Below are 16,740 nucleotides of genomic sequence, written 5' to 3'. Positions count from 1 at the left end.
CGCTCGAGGGAAGCAAAGGCGCTACCCCACCACGCCAGGCCTCGGTCGCCCGCGCCGCGCCTGCCAGCCCCGCCACGTCTCCCCGTCGTCCTCCCCAGCGACCGGGGCGGAGGGAGGGCGAGGCAGATGCGATGGGGCGAGACCGCCAGCTGCCGCACCTGCGCCTACCTGTTGCGCTGCCCGTCACCGCGTCCTTCTCGCAGCGAGCTCCCTGAATGCCTCCTTCCTGTCGGGCGCTCCGCCTCCTACTGCTGCTGTTGCGCCTGCGCCAAAAAGAGAACTTGGCGATGTTTGCGGGCGGTCTTCTTATCGCAGCAGGGGGCGGAAGCAGCAGGAGCGTCTGGCGCGCGTCGATCCTCGGAGCGTGGCCGAGCATCGGAGACGCTGCGGGTTAATAATGCTTTTTGTTTAGGACTGAGCGAGTGCCAAGTCTGAAATGAGAGTTTAACCTAGGAACAGAGAACCGAAAGAGAGCCACCTGTAACAGTCCTCACAGGAGAGGATAAGCTGCCACCTCTGCTAAGCCCTGAATGGCGCCGCAAGAGGATTGGTCGTCATCACAACTCCTGTGGCTCCCAGAGGGCGAATGCAACTGAACAAAGTGAAGGCGCAAAGGCCTTATCTTTGCGGCCGATCATCCGGCCTTCCCCCTGGGAAGCGCGGTGCGGACATACCGAACCTAGTGAAACCGAGCCTCCCCCTCCGCACCGCCCACAGGAAGAGTAGAGCTGATAAAAAGGACGTGGCTGCTCTTTGCAATGAGCAGGTGCTGCCTTTCCCAGATCGCTTCACAACTGCCCACGGCGCAGCTGGAAGGGTTGAGCAAGTGATTATGAATAATAATTCCCATCCTGCCTCCCAAAGGCGCCCAGGGTGGCAAACACCAAGTATAAAATAAAGTCTTGTCTATCACTACAGCCTTCCCCCAAAGGCAAAGGGAGGTGGTATGGGGAAAGCTGGGGCAACTGCTCTCTCTCTTTGTTCCTCCCAAATACCTACTGTGAATGCAGGTCCAAAGATCATGTGTTCCAGCTGCTGAGCATTGCCGGTGTTTTCTGGGTGTTTTACTCTGCACAGGCAGTTTTTCCACAGGCGCACAGGACAGGAGCTTTCACATGCCCAGTCCCATGCAGAGCACAAGGGAGGCCTACCATATGTCCAGCAGCAATAACCAGAGCACATCTAGCTGTTCGGGGGGGGGGGGATAGGTCCCTGCACCTTTGCAAGCCCGTGACAGTTAAACAACAGATCAAAGCATACTTAGCATGGATATGGATCCACAAGGAACACCCAACTGTAATCCCTGCGGTACATCATAAAACTGCTGAGCTGGCAACTACATATATGTGTCTTTTCGCTTTCAGAACCCACTCTATCCCCGTTAATAAAAGCTTTTATTCTGTCACTGCTGATGTATCTTTATTCCTTGCAATGATTAGCAGATAGGAATCCATTCCCCTTTTCCCTAGTTTATTCTCACTTCAGCTGCCTTCAAGATGGGACACTGCCTGGAAGTGGGGCAGAGACCCTGTGGCTACTAGGATTCAGTGTCAGCAACCCATTGACTCTCATGCATTGTAAATAGGCCTATTTAATGGAATATGATAATCACTATCTACAGTCATCAATGCACTTATTAAAGTGCAACAGCCAAATCCTATGGGCAATATTCAATGCCAGTGAAAGCCACAGAACTTTCCTTTCTCCCCACTGCAAGCCCCCAAAACCAGAGCTTGGAAAAGTTACTTTCTTTGAACTAAAACTCCCATCAGCCCCAGCCAGCATGGCCACTGGATTGGGCTGATGGGAGTTGTAGTTCAAAAAAGTAACTTTTCCAAGCTCTGCCCAAAATATGCTCTAGGGTCCCACAACCATCTGGAGCAGATTTTGGGGACACAGGGATCTGCAGGAGGGGAAGAGAGGAAGCATGGAAATGGAAGTCCTGTTTTGCAAGCAGGCTGATACTACTGGAAAATGTGCTATGACTTTACTTAGAAGAAAGTCCCATCATGTTCAGTGGGGCTTAGTCCCAGATAAGAACCTTGTTCCTGCAATCTTGTTCCTGTTAGACTAGATGGATCTAATTTTTGAGTCAGGTGCTTAGGATTATGTGATGTGTACAGAACAGGAGTGGAGAACCTATGGAATTTCAGATGTTTTGGATTACAGCTTCTATTATCCCTGACTATTGTCCATGCTGGCTGGGGCTAATGGGAGTCCAAGAACATCTAGAGAGACTCAAATTCCTAGTCCCTAGTAAAGAATGGGCTGGAAATATAGGTGCTCTTGAGGAATATCTCCTTTGACCCCTGCCGATCTTGGTTTCTTGGAGTTACAGCTGACATAGGGGATTGACTGGTTGGGTCCAGGGAATGATTAATGTTTCATTGGGGGAGAGGAAGGAATTGTTGACCTTGAAAGAGAGTGTGTTTCCCTTCCTTAAGAGAACTTCCCTGGACATAGAACTATTGCCCAGTGCAAATATCCCCTTTTGGGGCAAGGTGGTTGAGAGGGCAGTGGTGACCCAGCTTGAAGCATGTCTGAAGGAAAGTGATTATCTGAATTAATTTCAATCCCACTTCAAATCAGGCCAAGGTGGTTTCAACCTTGATTGCCTTGGTTGATATTTGTCAGGAAAGAACTACCCTGTTTGTTCTCGACTACTCAGTGGCTTTTGATACTGTTGACCATTGTATCCTTCTGAAGTGGCACAGAGAGATGGGGATTTGGGACACAGTATTTCAGTGCTTCTGCTCCTGCCTCCAGGTAATTATGAAACTTATTGCAAGAAGCTGCAACAGATGTTGCACATTGTATGAAACATGATCCATCCCTTGCAATAAACAGCATAAGAATACCTGACAGATCATCTTACCCCTTATATACCTAGTTGATCACTACACTTTGCAGGTGAGGACCTCACTGGGGACTACTGTGGATGTAGTGTAAAGATTGCTACAGAGGTAAGCAATTATTGTCTATTGCAAATTGGCTGCTTTGAATTTCAAACTAAAACTCCTCCATAAAAAACATTATTTGTTGCAATTTATTTACATTGCCCCTTCATCACCCCTCCCAAGGCAAATCCAGCAACCAATTGTAAATCTCGTGCTCGATTGATTTGTATGGTGTAAAAGTTCCAAAACCGGGAAAAAAACTTTTTTTTCACATAGACTCCAGTCTTTTTTTGGTTTATTTTGTGTTTTTTTTGAGGTGATACCAGCTAAGCTGCTCAGACACAGTAAAGTAAAATCTTGGATTGCTCCAGCATCTTTCAGTTCCGTTTGTAGGAAGAAAAAACGTTAGTTTGAAATCGGAAACTGACGGGATTAATATCTCTGTGTTTGAGCACGTTCTACCAATTTAAACTCCAGGCACTAAGCATTCTTCCCAGCTTGCTTAAAAGATTTTAGGCGTGAGTCGGTCTGTGCTTGAATTAAAATTGTCTTGCTGGGGCTGCCGTAGCTGTATGCAACTCATGCGCATGCTCTCTTGTTGCTAGTGAAGTGATCATAATGGCCGCTTCTTACAGGACGCTCACGGTGGTACTTGGCGTGCGTTGCAGTAAGTGCAAGGGAAGGTAGTTATGACAGATTCTCTCTCTCCGTGTGGAGTAGTATTTATTCAAAATCTCTGTTCTGCCTGAGAATGATTACGCTTTCGTGCATGTTCTGTTGCTCTGCTGTTAAGGCTTCTGGAAGAGAAAATAGGGAAAAAATGAAGTAGTATAGTTGAAATCGCTCTCCGGTGAATGTTCACGTTCTGTTTTTTTATATACAGGACCCTGAAATCTTATTTAATCTAAAGGCGGAGGGGAGCGTGAGAGCTCAAATTCACGCAGGCTCGTTCCCATAATTTAGCGTTAAGTCTGAATGTAATCTCTTTGTTGTACTCTGAGCTCGGTCACCACCACATGCACTACAAGTACATATTTTGCATCCCTCCACGCTTTAACATAATTGTCTCAAATTGTATTTTTTTACATTTCATTTCCATCAGACTTTGCTGTTTCTGTTTTACCCCTCAATGTCCTTGTGTGTGTCACACCTACCTACAGAGGATAACAGTTAATGCCAGTGTGATGTAGTGGTTACAGCAGAGTTGGCTAACCTGTGGCTCTCTAGATGCTGCTCTGACTTTCGGCCATGCTGGTAAGGGCTTGTGGGAATCTGGAGGCCAGCAACATCTGGAGGGCCATACGTTAGCTGCTCCTGGGTCAGAGTGTTGCGGGAAGATCTGATAAAAGTAGTTTTTATTCACAAAACCTTATGCCAAAATCTTATGGTGCCGTACAACTCTTGGTTTTTCCTATTTGTATGAATTGCGGTTTCAAATACTCAACAGTAATAGATTCTTAAATGAACAGCTCCCAGCAGCTAGTTAATATGTCAGTTAGGCTGCAGTCCTACGCACACTTGGGCATAACTCAAACTGAACTTGATAATCTTTTCAAAGATTTGCATAGGACTGTAGTGCAAGGCTGTTTTGCTCTAACACAAAACTAAAAGAGAATTACAGAACTCTTTGATTAATTTCCAGCTACATTTTAACCGTATTTTATCTGTTGAAGGATACCTTTCTTTCTCAGTGGGATGCCTCAACTCTAAAGATGGAGAACCAGAAAAATTTAAGCCACCTCCAAAGCCAGTCATGGTTGATGAATCAAAATTCCAAGTAACAGAGAGACGGTAACATAATTTTCACTTTATATTCAGCTATACCTTATTTCTTCTTATAATAGCAACACACCACTTGCTATTATGTTGATAATGTTATGTGTGTGTCTGACAGATTCTTGAGTCCTGAATTCATCCCTCCTCGGCAGAGAACAAATGCTTTAAAGTTCTACCTTGAGAGAAGCGACATGATGCAGAGGAGAAAAGCAGTGAACATTCCAGAGTTCTACGTTGGTCAGTAGCATGTCTAAAGTGTTATTTGACCTAATGTAGTGTTGGTTATGTTGCAAAAATAATGGTGAATTTGATACCAATAGAATTGTATCTTGATTTTAAGAGACATTCCCATATATCTTAACAAAGCGACTGTTCAGTCTAGAGGTATTCTGTACTTGGCTATATGGACTATAAATCCTTTTGAATTTTACCAGTACCCAAGCAGTTTAGGCAGAAATTTGCTCTTGCAAAAATGACATGATGAAAATTACTATTTTAAAAGAGTCTTTATAACTTTGCAGAGTGTTCATATTAAAAAGTGCATAACTTGAGCTGTATTATGTTGCTCTTTCTGAAAATGAAATTTATCTATAAATATTTCTAAACCATCAACTCTTTAAAAAATATGGCTGTGGACAATAAAATCATTAAAACATCATAAAACTATAAAATCATAGGATGCAGAACAAATGACCAACACTGAATCAAATTAATTATTTAAAACTCACGGCAAAACAAATGTTTTCAGCAGGCAGAAAAATATCAGAATTGTAGGTGCCTGTCTGATTTCAATAGGAACAGTCTTTCAAAGTACTGGTGCCACAATGTGAAAAGTTTTAGTTTACATAGAAACTAAACAAATATGTGATAACTGTGGGATAGTCAGGAGGGCTTTTCCAGATGATTGCAGCAAGCTGACTGGTGTATAAAGGACAAAGCGGTCCTTCAGATACCCTTGTCCTAATCTGTTTAGGGCTTTATACTTTGTCAGTAAGACCTTTAACTTAGCTTGGCAATGTACTGGCTGCCAGTGCAGACTTTTCAGCATCAGTGTAATATGCTGATGTGGAAGAGTTCCAGCTAAAATTTGGGCTGCAGCATTCTGCACTAGCTGCAATTTCTGAATGTGGGTAGCTTCATATAGAGCATTGCAGTAGTCCAGTCTAGAGGTTACCAAGACTTGCACCACGGTAGCCAAACTATCCCTGTCTAGGAACAACCATAGTTGGTGTACCATCCAAAGCTAAAAGAAAACATTCTTAGCCACTGAGGATACTTCTGCCTCCAGTGACAGAAATGGATCTAACTATGTATGTGCTCCTTTGGGGAGAGTACAGCCCAGTCAAGAACAGCCAGCCAGCCAAGTTCCTGGATTTGGAAACCACTTACCTGTAGGACTTATGTGTTACTAGGATTCAACTTCAGTTTATTGGCCCTCGTGTAGCCCATCAGCAACTCCAGACATTGGTCCAGGACTTGCACAACCTCACCTGATTCAGATGTAGAGCTGAGTTTCGTCAGCATATTGATGACATCTTGCTCCAAATCGTCTAATGACCATTCCCAATTGGCTTCAAGTAGATGTTAAAAATAGTTGAGGACAAAAAAAAAAGCGCATTGGAGACAAGATGGTACCATGAGGGATCCCATAATTTATATAACACATTAAAATATCATTGCCACAAAATAAGTAGCCGTTTCAATGGCATCCATAGTTTCTACTCTTAGATCAAACAAATTCCACACAAATTTCATCAAAGAGAAAAAAACCCCATGATCAGCTGTCCTGAAGTTATCAGTATCTATACATTTTACAAGTCTTTGCTCTGTATTCATTTTACTGAATGGGAGCAATCTAACCTGATAATACATGAAGAACAGGCAGGTTTTAGATCCAACAGAAGCACTGTTGACCAGGCTTTTATTCTGCATCACCTAATAAGCAAAACAAGAGCTAAAGCGTGGCCATCCTTATATATTGCATTTGTTGATTTTACTGCGGCCTTTGACACAGTAGACAGAGGGCTTTTATGGCAGAAACTGGCCCAAACAAACATCAACCAAAGGTTGCTCTGGCTGATTAGAGCCCTCCATCAAGCCAATGCGATCCAGGTGCGCATAGACAACAATGGCACCCTGTCATCTAAAATCCCAGTGTATAGAGGGGTGAAACAGGGCTGCTTATTAGCCCCCTTTTTATTTAATTTTTTCATAAATGATATGGTAGAGGCACTATCATCGCCCACCTTCTTTCCCCCCCTCTATAGGGGCCAAAAAGATCTCCATCCTTTTATATGCCGATGACGCGGCCCTATGCTCTCTAACAAAAATTGGCCTCAAACGAATGATCTTAAAATTAGAGGAATATTGCCACCCAGAATCTAAGGATAAATCAATCTAAGTCCAAAATTATGGTATGTGGCAAATTTATGAACGCCAAGAACAACTGGTCATTAAACAGGGCCCCCATTGAGCAGGTTTCCACTTTCAAATATCTTGGAATTCACCTATCTAATAGACTTTCTTGGGTCCCGCAGATAAAGGCATCGACAATAGCTGGTTCCCAAGCCCTGGGTCTTGCCAAAAGGTTTTTTTTTCAACCAAGGAGGACAACTTATCCTCCCCATGATAAAAATATTAAAAACTAAAATACTCCCAAAGATTTTATATGGAGCAGAGCTGTGGGGAACTACCGCCAGCACCAGCTTAGAACCTACACAAAATATGTTCATGAGACAAGTGTTAGGTCTCCCAATGGGGACCCCTTCTGCCCATCTTAGAGCTGAGCTTGGCTTACCTTCTATTGCAGCTCGCATTGACTTAGCATATTTACGATACTGGCTCAGAATCTTTAATATGGAAAACTCAACCTTGGCCAAACAGTGTTGGCACGAACAAATGCAGACCGGTGGATGGGCTACAGAATGTCAGAGGATACTCTCCAAATATGATCTTCCCCAAACCAAACTGACGGAACTAAGCAGAGTCGCACTTCGAAATTGGATTTTTGAAAGTGACGCCAGCCAGGACCGGATGTCTATAGCGACGGCCCCCTTTTCATCTTGGTGCCCTTGTTTTAAACTCAATCATTCTATGTCCAACTATTTGGACACACTCGACAGAGCCAATATCAGAAGAGCGTTTACTGCTCTTCGTTTTCAGGCCATGCCTACAGCCTACCTAGAAGGCCGATACAGTGGCATCCCAGTGGCTCAACGCCACTGCATATATGGCTGTAAGGCAGTAGAGGAGATAGCTCACTATCTACTTTACTGCCCTCTCTACGAGGACCCCAGACGAAAGTTTTTACTGTATTTTTTAGATTATTTAGCGCCCTGCTCTGATAGGGAGAAGGTAAACATGCTTTTATCGGATAATTCTAACTTAATGTCCCAGGCAGTTGCTAATTTCGCTCTGGCCGCTCAAAAACTGAGAGTCCTTTGTCACAAAATCCCTGGTTTGATATAGCTATCTGTCGTTTTTTCTTTCATAATCCTTTGATCTTTTAAAAATATATTTTTTTATGTATATGTGCATAAGGCCTATGGCTAAAAGTCACAATAAAGAATGTATGTATTCATTTTAGGTACTTATTAAAAGGTGAAAATACTAATCTTAGGAAAGAGTTTTATAATGGACATTGAATCTAGCATACGGGGGGGAAATGATAACCAAGGAAAAAGTAGACCAACGTAGAAGCGGGGGCAAGGAGGGAGAAGAAGACCAGTAAATTGTGTGGAATCCATTAACTGAATTTAATATAATACAAGCGAATGTTGCCTTCTTGTTGGTCAACTCTAAACACCAATCATCTTCCTGCCAGGTTTGACTTTTCCCTCCCCTGCCCCTTTAAAAAAACACTGAAATTAGGATATGAGGGTTTCTTGCTAATGCCCCCGCTATCAGAAATAAGATTGATCGCAACCAGGAATAGGGCTATTGTAATGGCCCCTTTAGTTGTGGCAGTCTGCTAGATTCTTGTTTAGGCAGACCTTTGAACAGCAGCCCCCTCAACCCTTTGCTGAGATATTTTGGGTTTTTAAACTAGTATTTTTAATGTTTGTTTCAAAAGATAATTATTATATTATAATTTAGAAAGTTGTGAGTTGCTTTTGAGGACCCATGTCAAAGTAGGATATACATTCCTTATATAAGGTGAGGAAGTGGCTGTACACAAAGGCAGAGGTATGGCTGCTTGGCTCTTGTGAACAAAAGCTGGCCAATCAAGGATTATTTAAAGCTAGTTACTACATCAAATGAGCAGTTTTGTGTAATGGTAAGTTCAGTGACGTATTGCAGGCAGCCTTTAGAAAAGGAGGAGTCCGCAAGCTGCACAGCCAGATAAAGGAGCTTTAGGTGCATGTTGAGTATTCCTTATTAGTATGCTTTCATGTACAGAGGCGACTGGACTTGTCAAATACCTCTTGTGGAAGAATGTTTCTTCAGGCCAAATTGTATGTTGGCATGGATGTGATTGATTTGGTTGACATTTTGGTACAGTTTTGCAGCTAAATACAAAAATGTCACTGACAGAGAACTTCAGAAAAGCAAACAAATCTCAGCCCATGAACATATATTATAGGCTGGCTTGAATTGTGGATCTGGCTAGCCACTTACACTGAGGGAACCATTGCTTGTCTCTTAATTACATGCAGCTCCCCAGCACGGTGCACAATATTTGTCTCTGCTATCTTCTTGAGCATGTTTTAGTGAAAAAAGATGACACATGAAGCTTTTTAGGAATAAGAAAACTTTGTCTCACTGCCTGTTAAAGTTTGCTCCATAACTGTATGACTGCATTATAGGATCACAGAATAGTAGAATTGGAAGGGGTCTATGAGGCTATCAAGCCCAACCCCCTCCTCAATGCAGGAATCCAACTTAAAGCATACCTGACCAGCTGCCTTTTGAATGCCCCCAGTGTTGGAGAGCCCACCACCTCTCTAGGTAATTGGTGCCATTGTCCTACCGCTCTAACAGGAAGCTTTTCCTGATGTTCAGCCAAAATCTGGCTTCCTGTAACTTGAGCCCATTATTCCATGTGCTGCACTCTGGGATGATCGAGAAGAGATCCTGGCCCTCTTCTGCATGATAACCTTTTAAGTACTTGAAGAGTGGTATATCTCTCCTCAATCTTCTCAATGCTAAACATGCCCAGTTCTTTCAGTGTCTCCTCGTAGGGCTTTGTTTCCAGTCCCCTGATCATCCTCGTTGCCCTCCTCTGAACCTGTTCCAGTTTGTCTGCATCCTTCTTGAAGTGTGGAGACCAGAACAAGATGAGGCCTAACTGGTGCTGAATAGAGGGGAACTAATACTTCACGCATTTTGGAAACTATACTTCTGTTAATGCAGCCTAAAATAGCATATGCCTTTTTTGCAGCCACATCACACTGTTGGTTCATATTCAGGTTGTAATCAACAACAATTCCAAGATCCTTCTCACATATAGTATTGCTGAGCCAAGTATCCCTCATCTTATAACTTTGCATTTGGTTTCTTTTTCCTAAATGTAGAACTTTGCACTTATCCCTGTTAAATTTCATTCTGTTGTTTTCAGTCCAATCCTCCAGTCTTTCAAGATCACTTTGAATTTTGTTTATGTCTTCCAAGGTATTAGCTTTCCCTCCCAATTTTGTATCATCTGCAGATTTGATAAGCATTCCCTACATTTCCTCATCTGAATCATGAATAAAACTGTTGAAGAGCACTGGGCCCAGGACCAAGTCCTGTGGTACCCTGCTTGTTATCTCCTCCCAGTCTGAGAAGGAACCATAAGTGCTCTTTTGCTCTTCTGCTGCCTTCCCCCTTGTTCCTTATTGGAATCTTTTGCAATTGTGCCTTTAGAATTTCCTTTTTTAGAAAGTTGGGTGTACTATTGAAACAATAAAATAAACACTGCTACAAAGCAAACATTACAGTATGCCAAAAACATTCAGTGTGCAAAGGCACTGTGGTTAGGTGGTTCCCAAATCCAAATAACTGGTCACTTGCCTGCTTTGGATGGTGCTGTACTTCCCCTGAAAGAGCAGGTTCATAGTCTGGGGGTGCTCCTGGATCCATCTTTGTCTCTAGAGGCCCAGGTGACCTCAGCGGCTAGGAGGGCCTTTTACCAGCTTCAGCTGGTAAGACAGCTGCGGCCATTTCTGGACCGGGATAGCCTGACCACTGTGGTCCATGCACTGGTAACCTCTAGGCTGGATTACTGCAATGAGCTCTACGTAAAGCTGCCCTTGAGGTTGGTTTGGAAGCTGCACCTAGTGTGAAATGTGGCATCTCAATTGCTCACTGAGACAAGATATCGCCAACATTTTAACCCACTGCTGAAAGAAGCACTGACTGCCAATTAGCTACTGGACTAAGTTCAAGGGGCTGGTTTTGATCTACAAACCCCAAACAACTTGAGACCAGGATACCTGAAAGATCATTTCATCCCTTATATACCCAGTCGATCATTGCGCTCTGTAGGTGAGGTCCTCCCACAGATATCATCAGAAGGTCCATTTTGCACAACATAGGAATCGGGCCTTTGGTGTTGTGGTACCTACCCTTTGGAATTCACTCCCTTTAAATATTAGATAAGCACCATCTCTTTTGTCTTTTCAGCACCTACTGAAGACCTTCCTTGCTCAACAAGCCTTTTAAGTAGACACCTTATCGCAGTCCGCATCTGTATTGTGATTGTTTTTAAGATGTTTTGTTTGTAAGATGCTTTTATTGTATGGGTGATTTGATTTAAATGAAATTGATTTAAATCATGATTTTTCTGAAGGACTTGATTTTAATTATTTAAATCACAGTTTAAATTACTAGTAATCATTATTAGTAGAAGTACATTATCGTTTAATATAACTTTAACACATATTCAGAGATGTTTCATTAGAAGGTAGGTCCACATTAAGCAATTAATTTGAATTGTTTACAGATTAATTTTCATCAAAAATGGGATGATAATTTGGTCATACTAGTATTAAAGCAGAATGAACTTACGAAGTTATTCAGGTGATGAACCACCTCCAACTGTTCAGTTAATCAGGTTGTTTTTGTCATAATGTGCCAGAATCACCACCACCAAACAGACTTTGAAATTGTACTAATAAGGTGGTTTATTCTTCTAGTTAGTTTTCTTCTTCAACAGACAACAACATGCACATGGATTTTTGAATAACTGTTTCAGTTTTTAGGATAATGTAATTAAAAAAAACAAAATTAGGCAATTTCAGCCAAGTCAAAATGAGAAACTTAAAATAATGTGTGGTACAGTTAAGTTCATCTTCTTCACCTTTGTCTTCCTTGTTCATTGTCTGGAAAAGAAATACAAGCTTTCCTGCTTTTTCAGTTCCCAACTTATTTCTCAATTTAGAATGAATTAGTCCAAAGGAAGAAACAATTCTCTCTACACCTGCAGAACAGATTACTGCTGTTAAGAGCTGGATTACCACTTCAGTGGTCTCCTCCTTGTTCAGATCTGCTCCATGTCCCCGAATATTCTATTCATTGACCTTCTCTATCTTTGTACTTAGAGGCAAGGCTTTGAGAGGGGGAGTGCACTTCATGTATATCACCTGCAGAATAGGACTGATCAGGTTATCTCCCATCTCCATAAACTGCTGTATTCATAGAATATAATTAGAAGTTGTATAATTAGTATTCATAATGACATTTTTGACCTAGGCTCTTTTTTTACTAATTGTTTTAAGTAAATTTTGATCTTTGACATTTTAACCTGATTTAAATTTTTTAAAATCCAATTTTTATTTTTAAAAAATCATTGATTTTTATCAACACTTTTATTATTTTATCAGTTGTCTGCTGTCCTGGGCTCCTTTTGGAAGGAAGGAAGGGATATAAATTTTATTCATGATATTAAAATTGGACTCATCTTGATTGCTGATGTTAAATAAGTATCATGGTAAACAATGGTAAAATGTCATACTTATTAATGTACTAACCTAAGTTTGATTTTATGTTATCCTTACTGTCTCTGTCCGTGAGTCTGAATGTACTGAGGTGGTTTAGATTTTAAATAGTTTCTTTCTTTTCTGGCAGGAAGTATTCTTGCTGTTTCTGCTGCAGATCCGTATGCTAGTGGAAAGAGCAGCACTTTTGTTGGACTTTGTATCCAGCGATCAGGAAAAGGACTTGGTGCAACCTTCATACTTCGTAATATAATAGAAGGACAGGGTGGGTACATATTTGAATGTACATCTTCACTTTTTTCAGTTTGGCTGAGGGAAATGCTGAAAATTAATATTGGCTTCAGCTGCTTTTCAGGCATATTATGTGGATGTGATGAAAATGTATTCCAGTATAGTATACCTTCATTGGATGGCCTCAAGCCATTCAGTTTCAAGCAAATAAACAAAATGTTATCAAGGACTAATTAAGCTGGCATGATGTTGTATGCAGAAAAACACTGGATTTCGACATCTAAAATGTTAAATTAAAAGGCTGTATTGTATTCCAGATCCATTCAAAGAAAAGTTGAGACTGTTATATGAAGTGTTGAACATCTTTATAGCAATCTATTCATTCTGTGAGCCCCAAGTGCTGTGTAACTCCAAAGTTTGTAATTCTTCTACCAACCAAAGTCAGTCATAACAGAGTATTGTTACCCTTTTTCATAATTTCATTTTTTGTACTGATATGACAATTGTTAAATAATTTTCCATTTAAGGTATTGAAATTTGTTATGAACTATACAATCCTCTAATCCAAGAGATCAAGGTACTGAAACTGGAGAAGAGATTGGATGATAACCTTATGTATTTACGAGATGCTCTTCCAGAGTACAGCACTGTTGATATTAACATGAAGGCTGTACCACTCTCAGTTAATGAAGAAGTTCCTGTTAACAAGGTAATCGCAAGGAATAACTGAAGCTTGTGTTTTGTAACTAGTTATGCTGGAATATCATTTTGCAATGTGAAGTGGTTGCATAGCACGATTAATTTGCTGTGGTGCTGTGATATTGGCAGTCCACAAAAGGCCACTACTTCGGGGGAATTGGTCTCTGCCCTTTGGTCAGTACCTTACACTATAGATGGCTAACTGCTTTAGACCTTACTCATAGCAAAAGAGAACAATGGTTTCTTATTGCTAGCAAGCAATTACAAAATAGAGCTTTTTCGAACTCCTGAGAAGCCTGAAAAGGTTATCTTTTGATGGTGGCTGTCTTAGAGCTCTAACATAGAGTGTACTTGAAGAATAAGGTTTCTAGCTACTTGTCACCAGGCTTGGATATCAGTGTTGAGATCTACAGTTAATTGATATTAGTAGGTAGTTCTTCTATAATATCTTTTTAAGGGCTGCCTTTGCTACATACCTTTGTCCTCGATAGAATTATGTAACCATACAGAATAAAGAAGGTGTTAATTTATATGCACTGGCATGACCAGGAAAAAGATGGGAATTGCCTTTAAAATGTAGTTCCAAAATATTCTTGCTAAAGGTGCTAAAATGTCATGAGAATGTGAGCATAAGTAGTCTGAAGTCAAAAAGAAACCCAGCAAATCGTTGGGGAGCATCTGAATATGTAGCATTACTAAAGCTAAGCAGGTATAGATGGAAAGTAATTATGAGTGCATGGAATACATAAAACTAAAGGAAAAAAGACTCACTGGAATACCAAATATTTGATCTGACATACTTTACTTTCAATTACACTAGATGACGGTCGGAATGAAACCTAGACCCTGGTCAAAACACTGGGAACATCCAAAATTCAATATCCAGGGCATTAACTTTGACTTATATCTTCATGAAAAAGACAAAGCAAGAATAAAAAAATGGCAAATGCCTTGGAGAAAATTTGATATGATGAAAGAGTATGATACATCAGAAATTGAAAAAAAAATCTGGGCAGAAGTGAATGAAGAGCTGGGAAAAAAGGTATAGAACACTTTACCTGAAAAGACCACCACCATTAATTTTAGCATATTATTTCATAATGTTGAATAATAAACATACATATGAATGCTTTTCAAACTGTTAGTTTTTGCATCTGTATATTTACAACACCAGCTGTTTCTATTTGCTTTATATATTCTATAAGTTCATCTTGTGTTTGATAAGATGATCAAGAAACGAAGACAGGGACTGACTTTGGACTTATAAAAGTATTTTGCATGCCTTACATCTATTAACATAAGGGTGATAAGAAACAAGTAGAGTTAGATATGGAATTCAAGTCTAGCTCTACAGTGATATGTTGACTAACTTATATGGATGAGCTTTAGATGGAAATATGAAAAGGCTAGTAGAATGTAAAAACTGATAATAGAGGCTGTTGTCATCTAAAGCTTGAGGTTCTGGGCCCAGGTAAGATAAAAGATTTTAATTTGTAAAGATGAAGATGACAGTGAAGATTGTAACCGTTTACCTGTTATACTGGGAAAAATTTGAGACCGTTCTTCCTAGAGACTTTGAAAGCAGATATTTGGGTATCCTTTCTCTGAGGCATTGGATTTGTTCATTCTCTTTGAATCTTGTCAAATTCAGCTTCTGTTTCATGTACAGTTTAATTTCTAACACTAACAGTGAGTTGGAGGAAGAAGAAATAAGGTGTTGAAGTTGCCTCACTACAGCTGTATATTAGTAAAGAGGGTTCTCCACTGAAGAGGAGCTAACATATTATACTTTACTGTCTGGAACCTCCCTGCTATTAATTAGCAGCCTCATTCAATAGTATATCAGTAAGAATGGTGCATGCCGCAGGGCTCAGTAGTATAAAAAGTCACATATAGTACTTTAGAATACTACTTCCCATAGGGATCACAGCTATTGTCAGAAACCACACTGAGAAACCTCATATCATCTGTGTGTACATGAAGCTGCAAGGCAGCTAACCAGTTCCATGATTGTATACCAAAAGAAAATTGTAAAATAATCTGAAGATTCACTTTGAGCAGCTGTTTTTGAGAGTAAGCAAATTAAAGCAAGGGAAGAGAAAAAATCAATGGACACTGATGTGACTACAGTATGTAGCATATAATAAATTATACACTAAAAAAACATACAAAAATAAGATCAAGTACACTATATAATAAAGAACAAATTGTTAATCGGTTTGGGTATAAACACAGGAAACTAATTGTGTCATGTTGATTTTAATAACTTGCCTTATTGTAGCGTTAATTCTACATATACGATTGCATTTTAACTCTTTCAGACTACTGGTGTGCTTTACCGAAGCAGCTGCAGTTCAATTCGTAGGGTGTTACTGGCAAGTGCTGCTTGCCAGAGGAACAGCTTCTATCTCCCACATGCTTTCCCTTATTGGCTTGCCGCTAAATTCCCTTTATAGATTATATGTAATGCAGAATCTGCTTTGAGTTTGAAGCCAGTATAATTGGGTGGACAGCAGAGCTTCATAGTCCAAATGTAAATTCTGCATTCTTGCCCAGCTTTTGCCCATCATGATTAATAACATTCAAGCTGAGAGGGATTTGACAACTGGGGCCAGGAGGGAGCAAACTCCTTGCTAATGGAATAATCCCAGGATTCTGAAAGACGCAATTATGGCCCTCTCCTTTTTTAAAAAAACCTTCCTTTGGGCCCAGATTTGTCTGTTACCCAACTGCAAATACTCCCTTTTGTGGGTATTTGTCATTTGTAATGTGGTTGTGTTGGTGAAGAAGACGGAGTCCAGGTGACATGGATCATGGCCTGGTTTTGGAACAGAAACTGACTTGGTCACCCTTACTGACTGTGTTTTCTAGAAGACTGTTGATTCTCCTAAACCTCTCAGCAGCTTTCAGCCCCAATGATCATGGTATTCTTCAGTGTCATCTGTCTAAGATGGAAATTGGAGGTATTCAGTGATTTCAATGCTACTGGGAATATAGGATTCAGAAGATGGTACTGGGAGATCTCTACTCCACATTGGCATTTTTTCAAGATGTTGGCACAGGGTTACATCATGTCTTCTGTGCTGTTTAACATCTCCACAAAGCTGCTTGGAGAAATTGGGGAGTTTGGTGGGGGGCTGAGGTGAGGTTCCATCAGTATACTGATGAATCCTTTTCATCTTAATTCAGATGTGACTATGCACAATCTAAACAGGTTCCTG

At 40.8% G+C, this 16,740-nt stretch overlaps 2 protein-coding genes across 11 annotated transcripts in view; one reads left to right on the top strand and one right to left on the bottom strand.

The window, feature by feature from the left end:
- The window catches only part of ITSN2 (intersectin 2), a 226,842-nt gene extending 226,128 nt beyond the window's left edge, over nucleotides 1–714 (bottom strand). For 2 of the 8 annotated variants that reach the window (XM_061607527.1, XM_061607529.1), the window contains exon 1: nucleotides 169–714. In XM_061607527.1, coding sequence (XP_061463511.1) covers nucleotides 169–376 — 208 coding nt within the window. In that variant the 5' untranslated portion in view covers nucleotides 377–714. Of the gene's footprint in view, nucleotides 1–158 lie in introns of all 8 variants that reach the window. The other 6 variants (XM_061607535.1, XM_061607534.1, XM_061607530.1 and 3 more) reach the window with 5 other exon arrangements.
- Nucleotides 715–2,940: 2,226 nt separating this feature from the next.
- MRPL19 (mitochondrial ribosomal protein L19) lies at nucleotides 2,941–14,657 on the top strand. 3 transcript variants are annotated; one of them, XM_061607526.1, is made up of 6 exons: nucleotides 2,941–2,963; nucleotides 4,571–4,688; nucleotides 4,792–4,910; nucleotides 12,720–12,854; nucleotides 13,348–13,529; nucleotides 14,340–14,657. In XM_061607526.1, exons 2-6 carry the CDS (start codon nucleotides 4,651–4,653, stop codon nucleotides 14,565–14,567), a joined length of 702 nt encoding a protein of 233 aa, XP_061463510.1. In that variant the 5' UTR covers nucleotides 2,941–2,963; nucleotides 4,571–4,650; the 3' UTR covers nucleotides 14,568–14,657. The 3 variants fall into 3 exon arrangements, with proteins under 3 accessions (XP_061463510.1, XP_061463508.1, XP_061463509.1); XM_061607524.1 differs by lacking the exon at nucleotides 2,941–2,963 and adding an exon at nucleotides 3,421–3,564; XM_061607525.1 differs by lacking the exon at nucleotides 2,941–2,963 and adding an exon at nucleotides 3,492–3,580.
- The last annotated feature ends 2,083 nt before the right edge of the window (nucleotides 14,658–16,740 follow it).

Source organism: Rhineura floridana, chromosome 2 (assembly GCF_030035675.1).
Source record: "Rhineura floridana isolate rRhiFlo1 chromosome 2, rRhiFlo1.hap2, whole genome shotgun sequence".
In the NCBI taxonomy this organism is placed as follows: domain Eukaryota; kingdom Metazoa; phylum Chordata; class Lepidosauria; order Squamata; family Rhineuridae; genus Rhineura; species Rhineura floridana.
This window is presented reverse-complemented; position numbering and strand designations above follow the sequence as displayed.

Coding starts and splice junctions, on each gene's coding strand:
- MRPL19 (XM_061607524.1), top strand. CDS start 3,516: ATGGCCGCTTCTTACAGGACGCTCACGGTGGTACTTGGCGTGCGTTGC. Junction 4,911..12,719: donor CATTCCAGAGTTCTACGTTG/GTCAGTAGCATG, acceptor CTTTTCTGGCAG/GAAGTATTCTTGCTGTTTCT. Junction 13,530..14,339: donor AAGAAGTTCCTGTTAACAAG/GTAATCGCAAGG, acceptor CAATTACACTAG/ATGACGGTCGGAATGAAACC.